At 40.6% G+C, this 12,979-nt stretch overlaps 1 protein-coding gene across 1 annotated transcript in view; it reads left to right on the forward strand.

The window, feature by feature from the left end:
* Positions 1-480: 480 nt before the first annotated feature.
* The window catches only part of LOC100618751 (interleukin-36 alpha-like), a 35,869-nt gene continuing 23,370 nt past the window's right edge, over positions 481-12,979 (forward strand). The window contains exons 1-3 of the mRNA XM_056818585.1: positions 481-580; positions 2,672-2,785; positions 4,872-5,008. Coding sequence (XP_056674563.1) covers positions 481-580; positions 2,672-2,785; positions 4,872-5,008 — 351 coding nt within the window. The remainder of the gene's footprint in view (positions 581-2,671; positions 2,786-4,871; positions 5,009-12,979) is intronic.

A 12,979-nucleotide genomic window follows, 5' to 3' on the forward strand; every position in this document is an offset into this window, starting at 1 on the left:
GAAAAATCACTTCCTGGAAGTCTGGGTTCAAGGGTAGGGCCAAGAGGTTTCAGGGTGATCTTTCCATTCTTCAAAGGGCTAATATTGGGGACTGCTATTTGGACATGATGATTCTCCTCCAATTGGAACTCTCTAGGTACCTGATTTTCCAAAGTAGCACTTGTTTGCCCTTGGCTTTGAAGAGGATCAAATGTCTCAATTTGTGCAAGAATTGGATTTAAGTGAGACACAGCTACACAAAGTTATCAGCCTCACTCTTGGAGTCATTGGAGTCCAGTGGCAAAATAAAAGTCGAGATGACTCCTGATAGCTCTGGAATCCAATGGATGATCTTGGCCTCTTTGGCGTCTGACCAAATTCCAGGAACTCTAAAGTGCCTTCTTCAGCCACTTCATGGCCATGGAAATAAGTTGTTCTCATACAACCACTCCACTGGGGCATGCCATGCTCAGGGCAGACATCCCCCCCCCCAAGTCGTTGATGGGTTTGAGGTCTGTCAGTTTACTCTCCACCCAGTTTGGCTGTGATGGTTTTACTGGGGTGCAGCCATTGTACATGCTAGAGCTTCTTGGAGCCCCTGGTGAGGATTGGGTAACAGGTAGAAAACAAAAGTGAAAGAGCACCCCTGAAAAGGGCTTGGCAAGCTCTTGGTGCTAGTCCTCCCTGAACACCCGACCACCCCTGTGTGAAGAGGGTGAATGGGAATATACTCTTGAGGTCCAGTCTCTTATCCCAACTGTTGCTTAGGGGAGGATAGGGTTTGCTGAGAAGACAGGGGAGAGTACAGCTGAGTCAGGACGTGTTTCTGACCCATTTCCGGAAAAGTAGATTATCCTGGAAACTGCTGATCATAATCACTCACTCTGCAACAGAGGTGACCACCTCCCTGGGGAGACTGACTTGTGATTCTGAGTCATTGGGGAGCTCATGGCTATATATACACCTGTGTATTCCCTCTAAGACAGCCCTTCACACTGCTGACCTCCCTCCTCATCCTGTCTATGGGCAGCAGTAACACATCACCATGAAAAAAAGAGACAAGAACAAAGGTAAGGAGTATCATCGGAGTCTTGTGAAAATCTGTACCTACACTGGAGGGATGGGTTAATGGTCAGCTCTGGGGTTTGACCAGATGTGCCTTGTTAGATGGAATCTTCCAGCTCTTTGCAGAGGACTGGGGAGGAATGTCAGAAGTTGCCCTCCCTCCCTCCCAGTTCTCTTAAGAAGCCAACGAGTGAGTTGGTGAGTCAGAGTCACGTGATGAGTCCGAGGACCTGAATCCAGATCCCAACTAAGGGCAAACAGGCACAAGTTACTTCAAAGTTTGGGGTTTTCTCATCTGTAAAATGAGGAATTAGATTAGATCAGTACTTCTTAACCTGGATTCCACAAGCTTGTTTAACATTTTCTTAGAAACATTTTAATAATTGGTTCATTTGTAATCGAACAGGTTTTTTCTATACATCTAAAAACATGATTCTGAGGAGTCCACAGTATTTACCAGATTGAGGTCTGTGCCATAAAAAAGATTAGGAACTTCTTGACTCGGTAGTGTCCTCTGAACCCATGTCTCTAAACTGAGCATGACTTCCTTGGCACTCTCCACTTGTGACAGGATTTCCTTTTGTCTGCACTTTTGTACCCTTAATGGGATGAATGGGGAGGAGTTCTCGTCATAGGGGTCCCTGCTATTATGCATTGGCACCAGTTGGGAACTATTTGGAGCAGTCCCTGACGTTTTTTAGTTTTCCTGCTTTCCCTCCCTTTATTTGATTAGAATCCTCTTTGAGGGCACAGGCAAGATAACTGGACTTTCTCCTCCCTTTTCCACAATGGCTGCTCTCCATCATTACTAGAAGGGCCCAGAAACCAATGGGTATCCCCTTGGTTAGTCCCTGTCACAATATAGTTCCAAGAAACTTAGCCCATCCTTCCCCTAAAATGAAATTGGTTGGATCCTTGGAAACAGATATCTTTTGTCTTTACAGGATCTAATTTCCCTCCTGTGTCCCTTGTCCAATTTGTACAACAAAATAGTTTAAAGAAAAAGAAGGAAAAAAGGAGAAATCAGTAAAACTGATTAATACCCTAAAAATGACAATATATGGAATATTCCATACCTCTAGACTTCTCCTACCCTGTAGCAAAGTAGTGGGGGTGGGGGCCTTCTGGGGCCAATTCTGTTCTTTGCAATTGTGCCACATTCAGTCTTTTTTAAAAACCTTCACCTTCTATCTTAGAATCAATGGTTCTAAATCAGAAGAGTGGTAAAGGCTAGACAGTGGGAGTTAAGTGACTTGTCCAGGATCACACAGCTAGGAGGTGTCTAAGATCAAATTTAAGCCCAGGACCTCCTGTCTTTGAGTGGCTCTCAATCCACTGAGTCACCTAGCTGCCCCCCACCCCCAAACACACACCTTCAGTCTAAAGTGCTCTATGGTTGTTTGTTCATGATGGCAGTCATACTGTATGTTGCTTTCTTGACTCTGCTTAATTAACTCTGTGAATTTATGTAAATCTTTCCCTGTTTCTCTAAATTTATCATGTTCAGCACTTTTTACAACTCAGTAATCTTGCGTTATATTCATGGGCAGTAATCTGGGAGATGCCAACTATTAAAACACTCTTAATTCTCCCTAACGGACTACGTCTGCTTTTTACTTCATGATAGAAATATCCTTTATGGTCCCTCAAGAGAAGGAAATCCATGACATCCACCAGTATGTCTGGGTCCTGCAGGGCAGCATGCTTGTAGCTGTTCCGAATGATGAAACTGTGAAGGCAGGTGAGTGATAGAATCAGTCCACTTGTTTCTTTCCTTGGGTCCATCTGGGTAGAGATCTCCAGCTTTTTTCATTCCAGGGCTTCTGGGAGGAGTAGTTTTTGGGCTCACCTGGGGCCATGAATGTCCCTCACTCATCAGTAGAACTCAAGGGACTGGAGAGAGGGCATTGTGGGAATAGTCCAATGGAGTCAAAAGGAAGAGAAAGAAAAGAAGAGAGAAGAGTGCCTGGGTAGACCCTCTGAGTAAGCTCTAATTGCTTGATCACACTTGAGAAAAGCTTTGAAGATGGGACCTAATTCTAGAGGTGGAAAGCAAATGCTTGGAACAGGTGGCCCCCAACAGTACTAAGTACTAGCCCCCACTTCCCACTAAATTAAAATGTAACTGGGAAATATTTAACAAAATAAATGAAAATTCAATAAAACAACAAATAAAAATATAATAAAGCATGACTAATTAAAAAAAATCTCAATAGCTGTACCCAGGGATCTTCATGAATAGATAAGGAGTCTCCATTTTTGGAGATAATAGGAGCAATAAGAAAGGAGGAAGAAGAGAAAGAAGAGAAGGTAGAACATAGTCATTACCCCAGCAGTAGACTGTGAAATCATTGGATTACACAGTCAGAGTCCTTTCCCTAGCAATGTTTCCTGGTAGGTCTGTCTGTAAGGATAGTTCTGGCATTTATGGCCAAGGTTTCTTCACTCCCGTCAGTGTTCCTCACTCCTGAATGTTTGTAGAATTCTCTCATGTTTACAAAGTGCATTCATAAGCTCTTAGGTGATTCTCACACTTTTAAGGTAGGCAGGGAAAATAGAGTTACTGGAAGAGTATTTACTATAAAAGAATTTACTAAGTCACACAATTAGTAAATGATCTAATTAGAATGAGGACTTGGATCTCCTGAGTCTTAAACCAATGTTTTTCCATTTCCAAAAATCACTTGAAGGGGCATTAAAGGCTATCTATTATCTAATTCACCCAATTAATAACTAAGGACACTTTAATCTAAAGAGATTAGGTGACTTGTGAGAGAACCAAACCAATTCCATTTTGTAGCGATGCTGGCATTTTGTGCAACTGTTGGAGCTAAGTCTCATTTTTCCTGAGCTAAGTTTCATTTTCCTGTTAGTGACATGTTTTTTAGAGAAGTCATCAATTATTATGCCATCATTTTGTAGGATACAGGTAGAAGCAATTTGTCAGATTCTTTGAACTCTGAAAAGTCCCTAAATCTAAAAATAATCATGCTAAAAGCAGTAACTGTACTTTACTATAAAAACCCTTCAGGGTCCTTGTCCTTACTGAGAGGCCCTGGACCCGATTTGTCCTACAAGTGCATGCCTTGCTAATGCATCCTATAGCTCAGATTGTGTTTCCTCAGTCATTACAAATTATTTACAACATTTGCCTAGGGTCTCACATCTGGTAGGTGGTAGGTGATGAGACTGGAGCTAGAGCTCAAGGATTCTGCTTCCTGATCCATTATGCCATACTGCCGATGTGAAATTATTTTGTATTCACTTGAAGAATACAAGTCTGGGTTTGGTTACTCTGTGAGACCTCCCTGCGATCTGGAGTGGGTAGATTTAATCACTATTGTCCCTATTCTGGTACATATGTTATAGCCTTGGGAACTTCTTGAGTCTGTGATAAGTTGGTTTGGATAATATGTGATATGATATGGTATGGATGCATAAAGGTACAGAGGGTTGGGTATGGAAGAAAAGGATGGGTTATAGAGGCCACCTTCCTTGAGTCCTGAGAGGTATTCACAGGGGATGTGGAGAGGAGCACTAACATAAGGGCCATTGATTCAGTTAATGATGACCTAGGATCTCTGACAGTTGGACAAATTAGGACACGAGGAGATAAGGGAAGGAGGCTACTGGCGACCACAGCATCAGAGTTTTTGTCCAGGGATAGAGAGAGACCTGGACTCTCCCAAGAAGCTTTCGTGCTATGCTTGGATCATTCCCAGAAAGAGCCTTCTCCGTCACTATCCTTTCCAGCCAGAAATGGGTTCTTGGTCCTGATTCTATGATTTTACTGTGGCCAGTAATGCTATCTTCCCTCTGATTCTCAGTCACTCTAGAGGAAGCACCATGCAGAGATGACAATCTTGAGAATGGCAAAGGAATTCCTATTTACATTGGAATAAAGGGCAGAGATATCTGTCTGGCCTGCGAAATGAGTGGAAAAGCAGCCGTATTGCAGCTGTTGGTGAGTAGCCCAGAGGCATAGACTCTCAATTAGAAGGGACCTCAGAGTTTGCCAATACCAACTCATACCACAACAAGAATTGTCTCAATGAAGTTCTGAAGTCATAACTATTAGCTTCCATCTTAAAATTAATACTGTATATTAATTCCAAGGTAGAAGAATGGAAATGGCTAGGGAATGGGGGTTAAGTGACTTGCCCAAGGTCACACAGTTAGGAAGTATCTGAAGTCATATTTGAATCCAGGTTGTCTTGACTCTAGGCCTGCCTCTCTATGCACTGAGCCAGCTAGCTGCCCTTTCTAACTAGTTTTCCATTAAGATATCTAGTGATGTGGAACCAAAGGACAAGTAATTACACTTTTGTATGGTTCTAATTTTTTAAAGAATTTTTCTTGACATCAAGCTTCTTCATTTTTAATCTTTCTAGACCTACTTCATCAGCTTCTACTCATCACTTCTCATTCTGTCCCCTGGAACTACAAAGAATAAGTGTATAAAGGATAAACTTCTAGACACCTGGAGATTATTATGTCATTCCCTCTTCCTCCTTTCCTCCTCGCAGTTCTTCTCTCCTACAGGCTAAATATCCTCAAACTCATCAACTCATCTTTGGGTACATGATTCTCCATTTCTCTCACCACTTCTTAAGTTGTCCTATTCCAAAAATGAGACAACTTGTCTATGTATGAGAGAGAGAGAGAGAGAGAGAGAGAGAGAGAGAGAGAGAGAAGGAGGGAGGGAGAGAAAGAGAGAGAAGGAGGGAGGGAGAGAGAAAGAGAGAGAGAGAGAGAGAAGGAGGGAGGGAGAGAAAGAGAGAGAAGGAGGGAGGGAGAGAGAGAGAGAGAGAGAGAGAGAGAGACAGAGAGAGAGAGAGAGAGAGACAGAGAGAGAGAGAGAGAGAAGGAGGGAGGGAGAGAGAAAGAGAGAGAGAGAGAGAGAGAGAGAGAGAGAGAGAGAGAGAGAGAGAGAGAGAGAGAGAAGGAGGGAGGGAGAGAAAGAGAGAGAAGGAGGGAGGGAGAGAGAGAGACAGAGAGAGAGAGAGAGAGAGAGAGAGAGAGAGAGAGAGAGAGAGAGAGAGAGAGAGAGAGAGAGGAAGGCAAACAGAGGGGAAATGACTTACTTTGGGTCACACAGCTAGAATAGGTGTGAGGTTGGCTTTGAACTCAAATCTTCCAGACTCAAGGCCCAACATTTTATCCACTGAGCCACCCAGCTTTGGGATACTGTTCCATCGCACTGAATTAACAGTATAATTTTACTCCCAGATCTTTCTCACCATAACTATTGTAGCTGATGTTCTATACTTGTCTAATTGATTTCTAGAAACTAGTTGTATAATTCTACATTATTGTCCATTAAATGTCTTATTTCTCAGTCTTACTCATGTTCTATCCTGTTGGGATCTCTCTAGATTTGGACTTGGTCATCCAAGGCATCAAAATCAAATAGAAATGATCCCTGCAGGTCACATGTTGACTTAGAAAATCACAAATGGACACTATCTACACTACATTATATTTTTGTTTGCTTGTTAAACATTTCCCAATTATATTGGAATCTAATTTCCCACTTTTTGCAACAGCATACAGATGTGTGTTTGTGTGACACCTCTGAGTGGGTCAGCCCAGTCTCCAAACTTTGTGACATCTGCAGATTTGAAAAACATGCCAGCTAGAGTTTCATACAATCATAGAGATGCACAATACATTTCATAGCCATGTCCATCCATGCTAGGGGTAAAATTTACAGTTGAGACTGAATATTTTTAAGTTGGTCACCAGGGATTTAAACTTTAAATCCCAACGAAATACTCAAGTCAGAGTGGAATTTTATAGTGGTTTATTTACAATAGGAGAAAAAAATTAAGAATGTGAGAGAGAGGGAGAGGAAAAAGGGAAGGATAGCTGCCCTGGCCTGGTCTGAACCCAGCAGGAGTTCAGAGGCCTCAGCCAAGGGGCCTTTCCAGAGGCTGTTGCCTCAGAAAAGCCAAGGAAAGGGGAGTAAGCCTTGAACTCAACACATGACAGTCTAAGGAAAGCAGTCTGAGGTCTCACGCTCAATCTCCTCCACAGTCAAGTTCCACTGCCCAGATCCCTCTCACAGGAAGTGACACAAAATGTAAAGGCAGTTCTTTACGTCACTTCCTGTGTCTCACATGTACCAATGGTGGTTTGAACTTGACTTTGGACAGCCCAGGGGTCAGTCAGTAGTTGTTTCTGATTTGTCACTTGCTAGCATAGCTGAGAAATAGATCTTCCTCCCACACACTTAATCCTTAAGTGGGGGTGTATACATACCTGGTTGCTAGAATTCTAAAACCTAAGCAGGGTAGAGTCAATCTAAAATTCACATCCAGGAAACTGTATTTGGTTTTTAAAGAAAATTTCTATTGAATATTTGAGTACAAAGGCATCAAAGAAACTAAAACTTAAGTTTACTTTTTAAAAATCAAAAATTTTAAAAGAAAAAAGAACATTTAAATTTTTTTAAAATTAATTTAAAAATTAAAAATATTTCCTTAAAAAACAAATATCACAAAGGGCTCCTTTTAGTCAAACCCTTCTACTATCCCTAAATAGAGACCAACCTCCTCAGCCTTATCTTCTTGGTCACAAGAGCATCTCTCCACCTAGATGCTTCTTCCCTAGCCTTACACTTTGCTATGTAGTACCAGCCATGGAATTTAAGGAATGGCATTTTTTAAAACTCTTACTCATCTTCCAGCTTGTAATCAATATCAGGTATTGGTTCCAAGGCAGAAGAGCAGTAAGGGCTAGGCAATGGGGATTAAGTGACTTGTCCTGGATCACCCAGCTAGGCAGTGTCTAAGGCCAGATTTGTACCCAGAATTTCCCATCTCTAGGTGTGACTCTCAGTCCACTGAGCCCCCCAGCTGCCCCTTGAATGGGATATTTTTAAAACAGAAAACCTTATTTTCTGCCTTCCTCACCTATATCAATCAGATGCCCCAGGACCACCTATTATGGGCTTAACTAAGAAAAGCAAAGTGATTGGAGGAGTTGAAGGAGGAAAGAATCATGTAGTTGATTTTTCTCTGGTTGAAATCTGAACTGCAAAGGGGCCTCAGTTTCCTCATCTATAAAAAGAAGGGACTGGACTAGATGGAATCTTGGGTCCTTTCTAGCTCCAAATCTATGAACTTATAATACCTATCAAGCATCTAGGGAGCACAGTGATGAGAATGGACCTAGAATCCTATGTTCAGATACAGCCTCACACACTTAGTAGCTGTGTGACCCTGTACAAGCCCTCAGCTACTCTCTGCTTCAATTTACTCATCTGTAAAAAGTAGATAATGATAGCACCTGTCTCCTTGGGTTGTTAGGAGGATAAATTGAGGCAATATTTTAAAATTAAATTTAAATAGATAAATAAATAAAAATAAATAAATAATTGAAAAATAAAATTAAAAATGTGTTCTAAACTTTAAAATGCTATTATTATTAGCTATTTACTAGATAGGAGAAAAGGATGAGAAGGAGGAAGGCAGATGTTGTGTCCAATACACATAGGGAGAGAGAGAGAGAGACAGAGACAGAGGCAGAGACAGAGAGACAGAAACAGAGAAACAGAGAGATAGAGGCAGAGAGACACAGAGAAAAACAAAGAGGGAGAGGCAGAGAGACAGAGAGACAAAAACAGAGACAGACAGACAGAGAGGGAGGGAGAGAGAGAGAGAGAGAGAGAGAGAGAGAGAGAGAGAGAGAAACTAGAGCTGGAGAGGGTCTCTGTGTCCAATTCACTTGAAGAGCCTCTGAGAATGTAAAGGGAAGCAGAGGAAGGAAGCTGTTGTCCCCTGAGAGCAGAAAACCACCCTAGCCAGCCCTGGAAGGAGAGCGGCCCCTTTTGTGGCAAGAAGCTATTATCAAGTTAGGATGTGTTGAGACATGCCTAATGTACATGCTTACAACCCAAGTGGAGAACCCCACACTTAGCTCCTTTAATTTCATCTAATTAGATCCAACCCATTAAAATCATCAGCTATAACTTTTTTTTTTAATATGAGGCAATCTAAATGGTGCAATGAATAGCATATTGGACTTGGATTCAGGAACACTTGAGTTTGAATTCTGTCTCAGACATGTGACCCTGGGTGAGTGACTTAATAGCTGCCTGCCTCAGTTTCCCCATTTATACAATGTGGCTAATAATAGCGCATAACTCTCTGGGTTGTTGTGAGGATCAAATGAGATAAAATATTAAAAGTACTTTGCAAACCTTAAAGCATTACATAATAGACATTCTTCCTGAAATAATAATTATTTTTGCTCTATTTATATTGCCCTTTACTATAATGTCCTCGAGCAGTATTTCAAGCTTAATGAAATCCATCTTACTAATAAGGAAATTCTAGCTCATAGAGATTAAGAGATTAGATTACGGTCGTCCAGCCAGAAAGCTTTAGAGCTGGGATTCGAACCTCTATCCTTTGGCCCCACATCCAGCATGCTTTCGCCTACTGGCCCAGCTCACCACATATTGCTGCAAAAATCCAAAATGTTTTTCCATATTTCAATTAAATTTCTCATGGATTTTAGGAATAGATATAAATAAGGTTTTCTTCCTTTCATGACTTTAGGGGACAGATTGTTTTGCTCTAAGGACAATAAAGGGAGAATTTGTTGAAGAGTGTCTCTAAGATCATGTTTGTAGGGGAGCTATTCTTTTTCCTTAGTATTGTTTCTAATGGTGCATTGATAGGGGGGTGATGTGTATATGCATCAGTAGTTTCTGATGTTGGATTTCAGAGAAGAAAATGGATTTGTAGGGCTAGCTAGGACCACTAGGCGATGCAATAGATAAGAGAGCCAGGAAGACTGATCTTCCTGAGTTCAAATCTGACCTCAGGCACTTACTAGTTGGGTGACCCTGGGCAAGTCACTTAACTCTGTTTGCCTCAGTTTCTTCATCTGTAAAATGAGCTGGAGAAGGAAATGGCAAACTATTCCATTATCTTTGCCAAGAAAACCCCAAATGGGGTCACAAAGAGTCAGACAAACATGACTGAAAAACGACTGAATAACATCAAGGGTTAGCTATAAGATTGACTCTGAGTCATTTCAACATTAATTAGATGCCTACTTTAGGCAAGATGCTATTTAGCCCTAGAGATGCAAAAATACAACCAAAAGAACATTCCTTAGTGCTGTATTCCATGAGCCACCTAGCAGCCCATATCATCATCTTTATTTGAGTTTCTCTTACTCTATTAATGATTTAGAACTTGTTTATATGGTCATTTATAGTATATTTTAGTTTATATTTTACTGGGGAAGGAAAATGCTACATGCAAATGGGTAAGAACGTATGTGACATTTCATGGAAGAGGAGGCAATCACTTAATAATTAAGTGGTTTCAGAAGGGTTTCCTCTAGGAGAAGAAATAAGCTGAATCCAGAAGACCAGGATTCTAAGAGACAGAGATGAGGAGAAAGTATATTCCAGGCACTGGAAACAGACATGTGAAGAAATGGAGATAGGAGACAGAATGTCAGGTTTGGGGAACAGCAAAAAGATCAGTTGACACAATTTTTTATTGAACAAAGAGGAGCAATAAGCCTGGCAATATTGGAGGGAGACAGATGGTGAGAGGATTTAAATGCCAATGCAAAGAGTGAATATTTTATCCTAGAGGAAATGGAGAGAGATTGAAGCTTGAACTGGGGAGTGATGTGGTCAGAACTGTGTTGTAGGAAGATTATTTTAACAGCTATATAAATAATGGATTAAAGAAAGGAAGCATGGGAATCTAGGAATTATAACTAGGAGGCTGTTGCAATAATTGCAATAATCTGGGTGATATGTAGTGAGAATTACTCTGAAACCATTGAGTCTCACTCCTAAAACAAAAATCTATTCAAATTTCAGACCAAAAGGCAATGATGATGGAGAGAATAATAACTTGTTAATATAATTCTATATGAGTCGATTACTGATATCATAAAGTTATTTATTGATCCTACTGGTTTTAGTCAAAGTTAAACATTTTTAAAAAGCAATTAAAATGGCTTATTGATGCCTTTTGTCTTTTCATCACAATTATTTGCTATTCCTACCTCCATCCTGTGACAATGTCATAAGCAATCAAGCAGAACCATCTGGTGTACCTAAAAGTCTATAAAGATTCTTCGTCATCGTGGACTCTTGCCTCTTTGCCAAGGAGGAGTCATGTTTCATTACAAATTATCCTTGGCCTTTACTGGTTTTCTATTACTCAAAGTTCAACTTCTTTTTAGGGTCATTTTCAGTTATTGTGATAGTTTTGAGTATATTGTTGTTCTCTTAGTTATGCCTAGTTTTGACCTGTATCAGTTCATACAAATCTTCTTTCCTTTCTCTTAATTCACCATGCTCACCATTTTCTTACTGAACAATAATGTCCTAATACTGTAATATAAAATGATTTATCCAACCACTCACCAATTGATGGCCAATGCGTTATTTCCAGTTCTTTGCTACCACAAAGAATGTTCTGTGAATAGTTTGGTATGTGCTAGACCCTTGTTTCTGGGGCTGATTTCTTTGGGAAATATAAGTGAAGTGAGATCACTATATTTCTCTCTTTCTTTTTTTATGCTTTAGAATCAATATTATATGTTGGTTCCAAGGCAGTAAGGGCTAAGCAATGGGGGTTAAGTGACTTGCTCAGGGTAACAGCAAAGGGATCACTGCATTACAAAATTTTAGTCATTTTTTTGTAATTCTAAATAAAAACCAAGAAATTGTCCATCTATTCACAGCTCAATGAAAAGTCCATCATTGTACCTGCCTTCCCACAGTTGTTCCATCATTGACTCTTTTCATCTTCTCTCATCTTTGCCAATTTGCATGATGTGAAGCAACCTTTGTCACTTTCAACTTCTTAAATAACCTTTATCTCCAGACCTAGTAACAATTCTATTAGACAGAAGGGCAGGGACTCGCAAGTAGGGTAGAGTGACTTGTCCAGGGTCCCACAGCTAGACAATGTGAGGCCAGATTTTGACCTATATCCTCCTGATTCCAGGCCTGGTGCTATATTCCCTAAGCCACCTAGCAGTCCATATCATTGTCTTAATTTGAATTTCTCTTGCTCTATTAACAATTTAGAACATGTTCTTTTCTTATATGGTCATTTATAGTTTGCAAATCATTTGAAAATTTGGTTCTTGGCCTTTACTGGTTTTCTATTTCTCTTTAAAGGAGAGAGAGAGAGAGAGAGAGAGAGAGAGAGAGAGAGAGAGAGAGAGAGAGAGAGAGAGAGAGAGAGAGAGAGAGAGAAGAGGGAGAGAGAGAGAGAAGAGAGAGAGAGAGAGAAGAGGGAGAGAGAGAGAGACAGAGAGACAGAGAGAGAGACAGAGAGAGAGACAGAGAGAGAGACAGAGAAAGAGAGAGGTGGGGGGAAGGAGAGAGAGAAACAGAGAGAGAGAGAGAGAGAGAGAGAGAGAGAGAGAGAGAGAGAGAGAGAGAGAGAGAGAGAGACAGAGAGACAGAGAGGCACTGAATCAGTTTTTTAATTATTCTCCCTGACTACAAGCATTAGCTGATGGGTTGGGCTGTTAACTCTGACCTATGTATAGAACAGACTCAACTTGTCTCATTCATTACAAAAGGATATTAAAAAATCCATTACAAAATCTCTGTAGCAGCAAACCCATGATTAGTCACAATAATGTTTTTCAATGCCATTGGAAGAGTGGTTTCCTCATCTGTAAAATGAAGGAATTGAACTACAATATCTCCAAGGTTATTTCCAGTTTTAAATCTTATGAAGTCTATAGGAATCGGGACTAGTCCAGTGATTTCATAGCAGAAGAGAAAACTCCTTTTACCAATCCCATTTAGAATTAGAGTTCCCAGGATCCCCAAGAGGTTAAGTGTCTTTCCCAGGATTACACGTCAGTATGAATCAGAGGCAGAACTTGAACTCAAGTGTTTCTGACCCTGAGGTTGATTATTAGTTCATGCTAT

This window comes from Monodelphis domestica, chromosome 1, assembly GCF_027887165.1.
Source record: "Monodelphis domestica isolate mMonDom1 chromosome 1, mMonDom1.pri, whole genome shotgun sequence".
Classification (NCBI taxonomy): Eukaryota; Metazoa; Chordata; class Mammalia; order Didelphimorphia; family Didelphidae; genus Monodelphis; species Monodelphis domestica.